This window comes from Rhinatrema bivittatum, chromosome 1, assembly GCF_901001135.1.
Source record: "Rhinatrema bivittatum chromosome 1, aRhiBiv1.1, whole genome shotgun sequence".
Taxonomy (NCBI): domain Eukaryota; kingdom Metazoa; phylum Chordata; class Amphibia; order Gymnophiona; family Rhinatrematidae; genus Rhinatrema; species Rhinatrema bivittatum.
The window spans coordinates 227,391,288-227,406,346 of NC_042615.1; the positions used below are offsets into that span (position 1 = coordinate 227,391,288).

A 15,059-nucleotide genomic window follows, 5' to 3' on the forward strand; every position below is an offset into this window, starting at 1 on the left:
ACTAATCTTAAAAATTAAAGTAATGGTCATATGGATAGGCATGGCCTAATGGGGGAAGAGCCAACATGGTTTTAGCAAAGGGAAGTCTTGCCTTAATAATCTGCTGCTTCCCTGCCCTCCACCCCACTGGAATAGTCACCTTCCCTCTCTCCCCATCCCCCCTAATTATCCTGCCCCCACCCTCAGTGCAGCAATCCTTTATCCCTCCTCATTCTCTCTGGTGCAATAATTAATTTTCTTCTCCATAAGCCCCAGCCCCAGCCCAGTCTCTTTCCTTTCCTCCCAACCTGCACAATTACCTGTCCTCTCATTCCCCGTAATCCCCTTGAATCGGCAGTTCACAACCAGAAGTGTTTTTTTACTTATTTTATTTACGGGTTTTTTATATACCGAGGCACGTTTGCAAAACATCACCTCGGTTCACAATGTAACATAACTGAGCAACAAGCTTTACAATAATAACATTTGCTGCAGCCTTCTCCTCTGCCGGCTTCCTTGTGAAGTTGGAACCTCACAGGGAACACCCAACAATGTGACTTCCTTCCCCTTTATTCCTGAACAGCAGGGTTCACTTTTTTTTTTGGGGGGGGGGGGGGGGAGGCACCATAACCACATTTTGCACAGGTTGCCATGTGCCCTAGAGCCAGCACCGCTGACATTGCTGCCTGGATGTCCCAAGGCTACCTTAAACTCAACATGGGTAATACAGAGTTCCTTATTTTTCCCCCCCCCCCAAGCCCACCTTTCCTCTTCCTCCCTTCTCTGTTTCTATGGATAACACAGTCATTCTCCTGGCCCCCTCAGCCCATAACCCAAGAGTCATCTTTGACTCCTTTCTCTCCTTCTCTACACATATCCAAAACTCGGCTAAAACATGCTATTTCTTTCTCTAAAACATCGCCACAATCTGTCTCTTTCTTTCTGAACATACTAAGAAACTACTGGGTCAGACCAAGGGTCCATCAAGCCCAGCATCCTGTTTCCAACAGTGGCCAATCCAGGCCATAAGAACCTGGCAATACCCAAAAACTAAGTCTATTCCATGTTACCACTGCTAATGGCAGTGGCTATTCTCTAAGTGAACTTAATAGCAGGTAATGGACTTCTCCTCCAAGAACTTATCCAATCCTTTTTTAAACACAGCTATACTAACTGCACTGACCACATCCTCTGGTAACAAATTCCAGAGTTTAATTGTGCGTTGAGTAAAAAAGAACTTTCTCCGATTAGTTTTAAATGTGCCTCATGCTAACTTCATGGAGTGCCCCCTAGTCTTTCTATTATCCGAAAGAGTAAATAACCGATTCACATCTACCCGTTCTAGACCTCTCGTGATTTTAAACACCTCTATCATATCCCCCCCTCAGCTGTCTTTTCTCCAAGCTGAAAAGTCCTAACCTCTTTAGCCTTTCCTCATAGGGGAGTTGTTCCATTCCCCTTATCATTTTGGAAGCCCTTCTCTGTACCTTCTCCATCGCAATTATATCTTTTTTGAGATGCGGCGACCAGAACTGTACACAGTATTCAAGGTGCGGACTCACCATGGAGCGATACAAAGGCATTATGACATTTTCCGTTTTATTCACCATTCCCTTTCTAATAATTCCCAACATTCTGTTTGGTTTTTTGACTGCTGCAGCACAACCACAACCACAACCCTCATCCACTCTTTCATCTCCTCCTGCTTAGTCTATTGTAACCTGCTCCTCACAGGTCTCCTAGGGTGACCAACTGCAAGGTTTTGGATCAGACAGCCTGGTTTTGCAGCCACTTATACAAGTGCCATTTTTTTGCTTCACTCGCTGGTGGCTGTGACTCAACTAATTACTTCTAGTAAGTTTCCAAATTGAGCCCCACGCACCGCCCATTGCCGCCTCCCTCTGACTTCCCAGACTGTCCGGACCCACGTAGCCCCACCCATATGTACCCTTCCTCCCTACCTCCCGGCATGTTCCTTGCAGCAGGAGCCACAGCAGGCTCTGCGCCGCCCAACGGCGACTGGATACAGTCATTATGGCCATAAGTGAGGAGGGCTGCAAGCATGAGGAGTGAAGGCATTGGTGGTGCTGCTGCTGCCTGCTGGTTTCTCACAGCGGCGGCTGGAGCAGAGCACAGCGATGTGAACACCACACCCGCTCCACTCCCTCTGTTCCTCAGAGGTTTTTGTCCACAGCCTGCCTCTCTCTGGTGTGCTATCAATTTGCCAAGTACTGAGTTAGAAAGGGTGAAGGGAGGAAACAATGAGGAGGCCACAGTGTCCTGCTCCAGAATGCTGTTGCTGCTGGGAGTGGGAGAAAGACCCAGTGCCTGCAAAAACAATGCATATCTGACTGAGACAGTCCTTCCCACTTGTGTGTCACACTGAGAACATGTGTGAGTATGTGTGTTTTTCACTGAGAGGATGTGTCAGTATATGTGAGTAAAAGCATGTGTGTTTCAGAGCATATGTGTATCACAACACAGAGGGTCTAATTATCAAATTTTCCCTATCCTATCAGTAAATACACACACAGAGAAAAAGTGTAAATTTCAATATTCATTTTACAAAATTTTCTTTAAGCAATACATGCATATCAAAACCTCAACCATACTGCGCGCTCCTATTTTGCATAGGCTGCCGGCGCGCGCAGAGCTCTGGGATGCGCGTAAGTCCTGGGGCTTCGTAAAAGGGGTGGGGAGGGGGCGTGTCGGGGGCGTTCCCAAAACAACACAGTGTTTCGGGGGCATGACGCAGCGTTTTGGGGGAGGGCCCGGGGGCGTGGCGCCAGCCCGGGGGCGTGGTCGAGGCCTCCGGACCAGCCCCCGGGTTGGGTGATGGCGCGCCAGCAGCCCGCTGGCGCGCGCAGATTTACGTCTACTTTCAGCAGGCGTAAATCTGCCAACAAAGGTAAGAGGGGGGTTTAGATAGGGCTGGGGTGGTGGGTTAGGTAGGGGAAGGGAACAGGCAGCGCGCGCTGGGCTCGGCGCACGCAGGTTGCGCAAATGTGCACCTCCTTGCACGCGCCGACCCCGGATTTTATAAGATACGCGTGGCTATGCGCGTATCTTATAAAATCCAGCGTACATTTGTTCGCGCCTAGTGCGCGAACAAAAGTACACGATCGCGCAAATTTTTAAAATCTACCCCAATGTCTAGGAGAAAGAGGATTGGAAGGAGAAAGAGGATCACATTTATTTATTTATTTATTTAGCATTTTTTTTATATACCGAGGTCTAGCAGAGTTGCCTTCACTCCGGTTTACATTTATAACAACCTGTTACATTTAAAATTTAATTTTAACAATAAACTGTGGTAACTGGTATATAATAGTAGTATAAACAAAACAAGATATACAATAGGATAGGTACACTGAAATGTCTGAGTTCAAATTATAAAGGGGACATCTGTAGCTTGAAAGAAGGAGAGTTAGTCATAGGAGGGAGATTGAATGTCAGAAGGCTATGGGATTATTTTTTAAGATCATTGTGCGTGCTGTCATTAAGAGTTTGGCTGAGTAGCCAGGCTTTTAGGTCTTTTTTAAAAGATTTTATGTTTTCTTGAGTGGTTAGGTAATGAGGTAACGAATTCCATAAATTTGGGCCAATGATGGAGATGGCTCTGTTTCTGGTGGAAGACAGTTTGGCATGTGGAAGTGATGGAATCACTAGTTGAAGTTTACTAGTTGTTCTTGTCGTGCGTAGGGAACTATGGATATGTATGATGTCATCAAGGGCAGTGTAGTCTGCTTTATAAATTGCTTTATGAAGAATTGTGAGAACTTTGAATTCGATTCTTTTCTCTATTGGTAGCCACATTATGTTTATATATTTATATATAAGGGTTAATAAATGTTTAATGGTGCTATATGTTTTTAAACGGTATGAATGCAGTATGGTTGAGATAGATTTTAATTGTCTAGATAGGTTTTGATATGCATGTATTGCTTAAATAACATTTTGTAAAATTAATATTGAAATTTATACATTTTCTCTGTGTGTGTATTTACTCAGAACATATGTGAGCATGTGTGACAGTGAAAGCATAAGAGCATGTGTGTGTCAATGAGAGCATATGTAAACATGTGAGACTGTGTAAATGCATATCTGAGCATGTATGTCAGTCAGAATATGTGTGTGAGCATGTGAGCATATGTATCTCAGTGAAAGCAAATGTGAGCACGATTTCAGTGAAAGCATATTGAGCATGCATGTGTCAGCATCTGAGACTGCATGTGTGTGCATATCATTGAAAGCATATTTATGCATATGTATGCAAATAAAGGGGAGGGAACATACACCCATCCCAATCCCTGGTCCTCGTGTCCAGTCCTAGTCTGAGGAAAAGTTGGCAACCCTAAGGTCTCCAGGTGAGCCGTCTCATTCCACTTCAATCCATCCAAAATTCAGCTGTGTGACTTATCTTTCATCAAAGTTGCTACACCCATATAATCCCTCTTCTGAAATCACTGCATTGGCTCCCTATCCACATATAGTTCAAGCTCCTGTTACTCACCTACAAATGTCTTCACTCTGCAGCTCCTCCGTCTTTCCTCTTTTCTCTCTCTCAAAACCCTCCTTGTGCACTACGCTCATCAGACAAGTCACTCCTAAATGTGCCTTTCTCCTCTATCGCCAATTCCCGACTCCATGCTTTCCACCTGGCTGCACCATGTGCTTGGAATGGACTTCCTGAGTTGGTGCGTCATACTCCCTATCTCCCCCCCCCCCACCCCCCCACCTCTCCCTGTCACTGCCATCACTGGTCTGGTACCTACCAGCCCACCTGTACATAGTGTCTATTGTTAATTTTATTTTTGTCAAATGTTCCTATCAAATTTCTCTCTTTCCCTATCCTTCCTACTGCTGTCCTCTCTCATTACTGCTCCCCCCTTCCCTTCCCTGTTTATTATATTTCTCTCTCTTGTTATTTTGTTACAATGTAAACCGGCATGATGTTCCGAAGAATGTTGGTATATAAAAATCAACAAATAAATAAATAAATAAATAAATCCCACCTAGAAATCCACATTTTTGAGACTACTTTTAAATCTTAGGCCTGATAGTCGGCCTTCAGCCTCATTAAATAATTTTAACCATTGTCTCTTTACCTGTATGTTTCTCTTGATTAGATTATAAACTCTATTGAGCAGGGAATATCTCATGTGTTGTTTATATAGCACTGCTTATGTCGCGTAGCACTACAGAAATGTTAAGTAGTAGCTTTGAAAATTGTCCTTCCCATGTCTTTCTTTAAACAATGTCCTTCCAGTACCCCAAAGCAGTGCTATAGAAATTTTAAGTAGTAGTAGTAGCAGTAGTAAGATAGCGAGCTTAATGGTCCTTTGATCTCACTCAGCATGGCATTTCTTAAATTCTTACCCTATCAACCACCACCACTGCTCTTTCTCCTTTCCTCCTAGAGGATTCCTAGTGGCTACAGAATAGAAATGATGAAACAGGGTAACTGTGTAACATTTCTGCATAGGGGTAACCTGCATTGAGCAGCAGTTATTACCTTAAACAACTTGCTGAGCAGACTGGATGGTCCATTTGGGTCTTTATCTGTGGTCATTTACTATACTGCTATGTCTGATAGCCATATTGTGTGTTCCACAGCAGCCACAAGACGAAATAGGAGATGGCAGCAGGAAAGTCTGAGAGCAGGTGAAGGCTATGCCCATGGTTGGGCAATAGTGTTGTGGAGCCTGTAGCAGTGTTGGGACAACAGTCGGGCCGATTCAGTAAAATGCGTGGGAGAGCCGGCGCTCCGAGGCGAGCGCCCGCTCTCCCAACGCGCGCCCAGGCCACTCTCCTGGGCACGCGATTCAGTATGCAAATGAGGGCCCGCGCTAATAAGGAGGCGCTAGGGATACTACTGCATCCTTAGCGCCTCCTTGTTGGCAGAAGCGGCGGCTGTCAGCGGGTTTGACAGCCGACACTTAATTTTACCGGCATCGGTTGTCGAACCCGCTGACAGCCATGGGTTCAGAAAACGGACGTCGGCAAAATAGAGTGTCCATTTTCCAACCTGCAGGCTGATTTTTTTTTTTTTTAAGATTTTGTATTTTTTATTTTTGGGGCCTCTGACTTAATATCGCTATGTACTGCTTTTCTGTACACTTTCCTGGTGCCGGCCGAAATTAACTCCTGCCTTTGGGCAGGCATTAATTTCTGAGAGTAAAATGTGCAGCTTAGCTGTACATTTTACTTTCTGCATCGAGCGGGACTAATAGGCTCATCAACATGCATTTGCAAATTGAGCATGCTATTAGTTTCGGGGGGAATTGGACGTGTGTTTTCCACGCACTATTACCCTTTACTGTATGAGGGGTAATAATAGCATGTCAAAAACGTGCGTCCAAACAGAGGCTAACAGTGCGCTCGGCCTGAGCACACGGTACAGAATCGGCCTGAGTGTTGGGAAATCGCCTCTTCTGCAATTTCCCTCCTGCTGCCATTTCTATCACCTCCATGCCCTCTGCCCTCAATGCTTCAGCCTTCTTTGAGCTCACTGATGCTGTCTCCCTCATATCCTGTCTCCTTCCTCTGCCCTCCAGAACAATACATTTGCTGTCATTTAGAGTGGTCAAAAATCATGTTAGCCTGGTTAGCTAAAAGAAGCAGAGGTGCTTGCTTCAATTTGCTCAATAAAATCATGTTTTTACAGCTGATAATTTTGTTTTTTTACTACTATGGTAGTTATGATCTATGTAATTTTAGTTAAGTAAAATGTAACTTATTTCAGTTCTGGTGCAATGCTATAAACCCCAGCTGATTTCTTATATCTTCCACTCCCAACAACAAAACAATGTATCTATTACAATGCATGCCTATAAAAAGCATCTGTATGCCAGGTCTATAAGTACAATCAATCTGTGAGTCTTTTATTTCAAATAAATAAATAAATAGAACTCATACAGCTGTAACCCAAGTCAAGAGAAATGCTTCAAAATACTGTTACCTATTGAATGAAATCCACTTTGAAGTGCCAGAAAAGTGGAAAATAAATTTAAAAAAAATATCTCGTTCAAACATGATAACGTGACAGAGCATCAGATGTTTAAAGCTGATATTTTAAATGAAACTGGAAAATGAAAGTAGAACGTTGAGGTGACCTGTTTTTTGGTTTTTCAGAACTATCCTCGAGGTTTTATTTTTTAACTTGTTTTAATTCACATTTTCACTATGGTTTGCTGATTTACCGGAGAGCTCATTCATGCCCTTACCGCCTTGCCACGCTGAAAAGCCAGATCGAAATTGCTCAGTGGGATCTTCACTCAGGCGAGACACTTGACAGCTCCGACCGTGACATCACCACGCACGTGCAAAAAACAGACGGCACGTGGGTTAGTTGCGCGAGATATGGGCGGAGTTGCAGTCGTTTCGAGGGCGCCTTTCCGCTAACGGCTATGAGCACTACGAAGTCGCTTGTTCTGAGAAAAGCAGTCCGCCTCGCTGCTTCTCGAGTGCCGTACCGACAGCGGGTCGCGACTGTGCTCGCAGCAGCTCGTGCGCTGTATGGCCCGTGGCGGTCGCCATCTTGTGTTACGGAAAAAAAAAAAAAAAAAAAAAAACCGCCGTCAACTGCAAACATCCAAAAAAAAAAAAAAAACCCAAACAGGAAAAGGCGATCACCCAGGGGTCCTCGCTCTCAACGCTTGGCTGGGTTTTAGGTGTCTTGATAAAATGCCCGCTGACAATCTTTTTCTTTTCGCAAGATGGCGTCGATGAGGGAGAGCGACACCGGCCTGTGGCTGCACAACAAGCTGGGCTCGACGGACGAGCTGTGGGCGCCGCCGAGCATTGCGTCGCTGCTCACGGCCACCGTCATCGATAACATCCGCCTCTGCTTCCACGGTCTGTCGTCGGCGGTGAAGCTGAAGCTGTTGCTGGGCACCCTGCACCTCCCCCGGCGAGCTGTGGACGAGGTGAGAACGGGCGGGAAGCGGAGGCGGTGAGAGCAATCAAGCCGCCCGGGGAGGGGGCGCACACACGGGCAGTCCGACTCTCTGCACTTACGACTGTAAATAACTCGCACGGGTTAATAGATGATGTACGTCTTCCCCCCCGAGCCCTGTATGCTCATACACCCAAACGTGCACACGTGTTGATAGTAGTCATTCGCAGACCCAGGTGGCCCCTTTTTCACTGCCCCGCGGGAGCGTGGGCCTGGGCGGCGAGCACCCCCAACTGCTTTTTCTTTCCTTTTTGGCCAAGACCCTTATTCAGTCACGATGTGTTGTCAGCCCTGAGGCAGAGTATGTGCAACGGTCCTCTTCTGAGTAACGACCGGTGCGCCCTTTGCAAATCTTCCCTCGGAATCGCTGAGCTCTTGATACTTTTGCCATTGATTTGTCGACTTTTGTGATTCTGGATTTAGAGAGGGATTCTTCTACGGGTGATTAAGAGGGGCGATGTGCTCTTTCACTTCTCAGTAGTGTTTCAAATACCTTCATAGCGAGTAGTAATAAAGTACCTTTTTTTTTCCATTAAAAATTTGACTATTAAACGAGTAGTCTTGAAATGCTTTAAGCTGCTGCTGGGAGCAGTGATAGACTTCCTTACAAGGAATGAGATCGTCTGGTGCAGAATTTGTGATTTGAATCTGCTTAAAAGGATATATAAACTGGATTGAGTAGGTCCAGGTGGTGGCTACTACAATGATCTTAGCTGTAAAGCATATGGGGAAGTACTTATCTATACGATAAACCAGGAGGCATTGTGAGAGAGAGGAGATATGATGGAGACATCTAAAATACCAAGAAAGTAGACTCCAGAGTAATCTAAAGAAATATTTCTTTATAGAAAGGATGTTGGATGCATACATCAGCTTCCCAGCTGAGGTTAGTCCTGGGGGAATTCTGTGCTACTGCGGAGCGCAGAATATCGCCGCCCCCCCCCCTGCCCGGGCAGAATTGCCAAATTCGCAGAAAATAGCAGAGGAGACCCCGGCATACCACAAACAGAGCACATCCTGCGTGTGCCGAGGGATGCGCATTGTTTGTGGCAAAGATGGAAGGCCCCCCCCGTGTGCTGCGAATGGGACGCACTCTGGGGCCAATGCAGTTGGACATGGGATAAATAGGCACTAATCCATCCCCTAATGCAGTAGGGGGATTAGCACCTATTTAACGTGTGTCTGACGCGGAGTGAATAAGATAGCGCTCATCGTATGTGAATGAGCCTATTACTCATTCACTCCGAATGCAAAAACGTAAATGTGCATCTCAGACGCACATTTATCGCTCAGATATTAACGCCTGCCTGGAGCAGGCATTAATAGCTGAACACATTGAAAAGAAGTACAGAAAAGCAGAAAAAAATGCTTTTCTGTACTTTTTTAAAGTAAATAAAATAATTCACAGATAGCCGAGTTATGAAAGAGGCCAGTAAACTCGGCGTCTGTTTCATAACTGGCCATCTGCCAGTAATGAAAATGGCCGCCAATAAACTCGATGGCTGTTTTTATTACCGACAGGCAGGTTATGAAAACCGAGGCTGAGTTTACCAGTATCAGTCTTCATAACTGGCAGCCGTGGCGGGTCGCAAGCGACCCTGGCACCTTCTTCCTAGCGCAACCCTAATTTCCATATTGCATGGTGCCCCCCCTTGTGGGTGCCATGTGTGCGTTTAAAAAAAGCGGGCGCTGAAAAGTCAGCACCCGCTTTCAGCGCACATAATTGCATCGGCCCCTTCATTCACGGCATGCCAGTGAGAGAGTGTGTGTATGAGGGAGGGGGTGGGGGGATGCTGGTGAGGGAGGGGAGAGAAACTGGCAGGTGGAGGAGTTTGGGGCCTGAGAGGGCAAAGTGGCCAGGGGAGTAGGGAAAGCGAGTGGAAGGGGACACTCTTACAGTGAATTTCTAGGGAAATTCTGCTCAAAATATTTAAAATTCTGCATCTTTAAATGTAAACTTTTTTCTGTAGTAATTTATAATGTAATTACTTAGACTGTCATGTAAATTTGTTATTTTGACCAATTTAAAGTTTGCAGAATTTTAAGGTGTGTTTTTGTGCAGAATTCCCCCAGGAGTATGAGGTGGTGGAGACAAGGACAGTATCTGAATTCAAAAAAGCATAGCACAAGCACAGGGGATATCTGAAAGACTGGTTGGGATTGCAGAGCTCAGTAGTTGCTGTGGATGGACAGACGAGATAGGCCATATGTGGGTATGTTTCTGTTTTTTTTGGGGGGCTGTTATATTTCTAAATGTGAGGTTTTGTTTAAGACATGTAACTAAAACTGTTTCCAAGAGTGCAGGGGCATCATAGCTGATATAACTTCTATAGGGGCAGTCCTGTTAGTCTGTAGTAGCAAAAATGAGACTGAATCTGGTGCCACTTTGTAGACTGAACATAGAAACCTTACGCACAATAAATAATAGTATAAACACAAATGCAGTGGGGTCCCCCCCAATATGGAATAAAAGGCCTCAGACATGAGCTGGCTGTGGAAGATTCCACCATGGGCTTAAAAGATATTAAATCCCCAGATGAATTTTTCAGTCTTTCATAAGTGACATTCTACCCCAAATTTAATGCAACAATTTCATAGTCATTAAAAAGTGGTGCAAGAGATGGCAGTTCCAGCAAGATATCTAAATGCTTTCTTTCTGTTGTAAAATTCCTGTTATAACAAGGGAAATGAGTATAGTGCTTCCTCAGTTGCCAGGATGTTTAAAAAAAAAAAAAAAAAAAAAAAAAAAAAAAGTGACCTGGCCAATGTTTTGCTTGAAAGTTCCATTGGGGTTTGATATCCTTCAAGAGGAAAAAAACACTTGAGCTGCACAGTGGTAAAAGTTATGAAACTTTAAATGTACATACCAAAAATTATTTGATGGTGGTGATTCTGGGCAATTAAAGTAAATGCCTGTGATAATGGAAGATGTAAAAGATTGAATTGACACTCATGAGTAACACCAGGACTGGGTGATATTCGCCCTGTAATTCTGAAAGAACTCAAGCATAAAATTGGATACCTTTTCACTAGTAATCTGTAACCTATCATTTTAAAACAGCCTCCAGAATGGTGGCTAAAGTAAAACCAATTTTTATAAAGGGTTCCAGTGATGATTGGGGAAACCATAGACTGAGTTTGACATCAGTACTGTGCAAAATGGTAGATATCCTTGTGCACAATATATTGAAATCCTTACTTTGTGGTGGTGGTCAAAACATCAAATAGTTTTAGGAGTGATCCAAAAAGGAATGGAAAATGAAACAGAATAAATTGCTTCTGTATCGCTCTGTGGCGTGACCACATCTTGAGTATTGTGTGAAGTTCTGGTTTCCCCATCTCGAAAAGGCATAGTGGAAATAGAAAAGGTGCAGAGGAGGACAATACAAATGAGAGGTGATGGAACAGCTCCCTACAAAAAAAGGCTACATGGGTTAAGGGTCTTCAGCTTGGAAAAAGTTAACTGAGAAGGAACATGATAGAGATTTATAAAATTTGAGTAGGGGTGGGGGGAATGGCTAAATAAGATGGTTATCTACCTTATGAAATAACTAAACCAAGGAGACAGTCCATGAAACTAGCAGCAGATTTAAAACCCAGAAAGGAGATGGCCCGGAGGGGATATCTGTGCAACTGCAACTCTGAACATCAAGGGATCTGTTGTAAACTGAATTGCTGCCCACTTGACCCCATTGGAGCCAGCATAGGATAAATTCATGGTGTGCTGTGGCTTTTTCAAGAAGAGCCTGGAGGGGATATCTGTAGCACTAGCAGCACTGAACATCCAGGAACCTGTGAACTGAATTACTGACCACCTGATGCCGTTGAAGCCAGCATAGGTTAAATCTGCGGTGTGCCTAAGGGGCAGTCCCCTGCTGCTGGTTTTTTTTTTTCCTTTTTTCCATTATCCTTCCAAAATTTTTATCAGCTGTAAGTCTGAAATGAGGAGGGAAAGGAAACCTTTTTTCCTCTAGATTTCCATTTCTCCCGCAGAAATGATTCTCCATGCCTTTAATTTTTCAAGTTAAGTGTTGGCCTTTGGAAGAGCTCGGAGCAGGCAAGTTCATGAAGGGACATCTGTCTTCCTGAGCCCTTTACCACTGCAGGCTCCAAATTCAGGTCAAGTTGATGAAATCCAAGTTGGTTCTCATCCTTCCTCCTCAGATAGGAGGTCTCAGACAATGGAGAGTTCTATCACACCCATCAGTGGTTAAACCTGCTACTGTGACCATGGATGTCTTATGGACGATGATTAACTAATCTAGGATTGATTGTATTAGGTTCCTTGGGGACCCTGTTGGCCCCAGTCTAAGGTTACTGATAATGCTTCCTTCATTAAGAATAATCAAGTTTTGCATAGAAAAATAGAGAATACATTTCTGTTTAAAATTTCCATGTTATGCAGTAATTTTCTTTTTCTGTTGGAGCTGTTCAAGAAGTTCCTGAAAGTTTCCAAAGAGGTGGTACCCAATGTTACCAGGAAAGCAAAGGCTATCTCTGCTTCAGTGTTAACTGATGATGTTAACATTCAAAATGTTTCTCTTAATAATTTTGGTTTTCTTCAGATCGATTTACTGTTCAGGATAGGGCAACCCTATTATTTTGTTTATGCTCGTGAATATGATAAGCGAGTAATCTTTTCTGTCCTTCCAGATGTAGTTAAGACATGCTGGCTCAGAGGAAATCCTTTGCTTCTTAGTTTAAAAAAAAAAAAAAAAAGAATATTGGCTTTGGGTGCCTCCTTCCAGCTGATGATCCTCTGTAGATGTGTTGCTCGCCTTCAGGAAGTAATTTTATATATTTTATGATCCAATCCATCTGGAAGGTTTCTTGCAAAATCAATTTGCTGAAGCTGGTTTACACGTTGTATAATGTTAAAAGGCTTTGTTTTCCTCTTTGGATTATTTCTTTTTGAATCTCTCCCTATGTGTGGTCTAAAGTTACAGTATGTACTGCATATTTTCTTGCACAGATACCTATTTTTGGTTGCCTGCAGCAATACTGTATATATTGCCTAATCGAGTACACCTTACATGCAATTGTTTGAAAATAAATAGAAAGTAAAAAAAAACAAAACAAAACAAATCCACAAATAGTAAGTACTGTTTGACTTTATGCACAATCATGCTGTGGAATCTGTTCCCAGAAGATGTGGTCAAGGCAGGTAAAAAGTGGGCTTTAAAAGAGGTTTTGATGAGCTCTGGCAGAAAAGTCCATAAAATGTTGTTAGCCAAATAAGGATAACGATGACTCTCCTAGTCTAGGAGTGAATTTAAAAAAGAAAAGAAAAATGTATTTCTTGATCTGTCGGGTACGACTGACCTGGACTGCTCACTGAAGCTTGAAGAGTAGTCCAAGATTTGGCAGCTGGGAGTCAATTCCAAGAAGTGCAGAGTCATGCATCTGGTATGTAGCAAATTCAAAAGAGCTGTTTGTGATAGGAGGTGAAAGACTGATGTGCAGGGACCAAGAAAGGGATCTTGGGGTAACCATGTCTGGTGATCTGAAGATTGTGAAGCAATGTGATAAGGCTATAGCTAAAGCCAGAATAATGTTAGGCTGCATACAAAGAGGAATAACCAGTAAATAAAAAAAGGTGATTATGCCCTTGTACAGGTCCTTTGGGGAGGCCTTATCTGGAGAACTGTGTTCAGTTCTGGAGCCTGTATCTCAAAAAGGCTAGAGACAATATAGAGGTGGTCCAGAGAAGAGCAAACAAAATGGTGAGGGTCTCTATCAGAAGACTTATGAGGAGAGGCTGGAGGATCTAAATATGTATACTTTGGAAGAGAGGAGGTGCAGGGGGAATTGATATAGACCTTCAGATACCTGAAAAGTTTTAATGATGCACGATCCTCATACCTTTTCTGCTGGAAAGGAAACTGAATTAGGGGTCACGAAATGAAACTCCGGGGGGGAGGGGAACGACTCAGAACCGTCTGGAAATGTTTCTTCATGGAGCGGGTGGTGGATGCCTGGAATGCCCTTCTGGAGGAGGTGGTGTTGACAAACAGTCAAAGAACTCAAAGGGGCACAGGATAAACACTGTGGATCCCTAAAGGCTAGAGGATGGAAATAAAGAAAAGGGTGCATGGGTGTAACTTGCTGGTGTGGCGGTTACTACCCTTAACAAAACCTTGATGCTTCTGATGTAACTGCAACATTGCGCTCTACTTCTGTGGCAACGGAAAAGGGGAATTGAACTTAAACAACCGACGGCTCCAACTTTTATGGTCATGAGAACTGATAAGCATGGAGCAGCAGTTACTACCCTTAACAGAAGGCGGCATAGCATTATTATCCTTAACCAATAATCATTCTCCAATTTGATGGCAGTGGAAATTGGATTCAGATGACAACCAACACTGGCCTGGATTCAGATAAGTCAGGGCCCATTTTGGTTGTTATGGTCTGGGGTACTGATACGCAGACATGCAGGAAAAAGCCAGGACTGCTATGGTCAAGTCCATAAGCAAAGCAGCACTGTCTGAATTTTCAAGAAGGCTCATCACCCAGCAAAAATATTGCTAGCAGTAAACTTTTTTTTTTTTTTTTTAATGGATTATCATAAGGCTTGGGGATAACAGCATGGAGCAGCAGTTGCTACCCTTAAGAGAAACATGGGGGTAACCTGCACGGCACAGAAGATACCATGATGAGAAGCTTGCTGGGCAGACTGGATGGACCATTTGGTCCTTTTCTGCTATCAATAGTATGCTACTATACTGGAGACAAGATGCTGAGCTCAATGGGCTTTAGACTGACATAGTATGGTGTATCTAAGCTCCTTTGTCTTCAGTTTTTACTGATTAAATTCTTGTTTTGTTTTTTTTTTCCCAAAATGAAAATCTGTTTAAACTGATTTTCATCCTGATTTCAAAAAACATAGCTGCAGGCCCTTGATGTATTCCAGCATTTCCTCCCCTAAAAGCACAGGAACTGGGCTCGGGTCATATACGGCTCGATCCAGTAAGGCCGCGGTAAAAACAGTGAGGTAGTGTCAGGCGCACCCTTCCTCCCCGCACGCACAGTTCTCTTCACTAACTCCCCGATACTCTCCTCTAATCGCATGCAAATGCATGCCGCGGCTGTGAAGCATTAGGGAAGGGTTATGCCCGCGCAA

The 15,059-nt window shown here is 43.9% G+C and overlaps 1 protein-coding gene across 3 annotated transcripts in view; it reads left to right on the forward strand.

Annotated features, from left to right (window-relative positions):
* Nucleotides 1-7,344: 7,344 nt before the first annotated feature.
* Nucleotides 7,345-15,059, forward strand: part of NELFA (negative elongation factor complex member A) — a 101,480-nt gene continuing 93,765 nt past the window's right edge. Inside the window, exon 1 of one of the 3 annotated variants that reach the window (XR_003854979.1) lies at nucleotides 7,345-7,907. Coding sequence is in view for 2 of the 3 variants with exons in the window: in XM_029592433.1 (XP_029448293.1) it covers nucleotides 7,698-7,907 (210 nt within the window). In the remaining variant the exon portion in view is untranslated. The remainder of the gene's footprint in view (nucleotides 7,908-15,059) is intronic. The other 2 variants (XM_029592433.1, XM_029592442.1) reach the window with 2 other exon arrangements.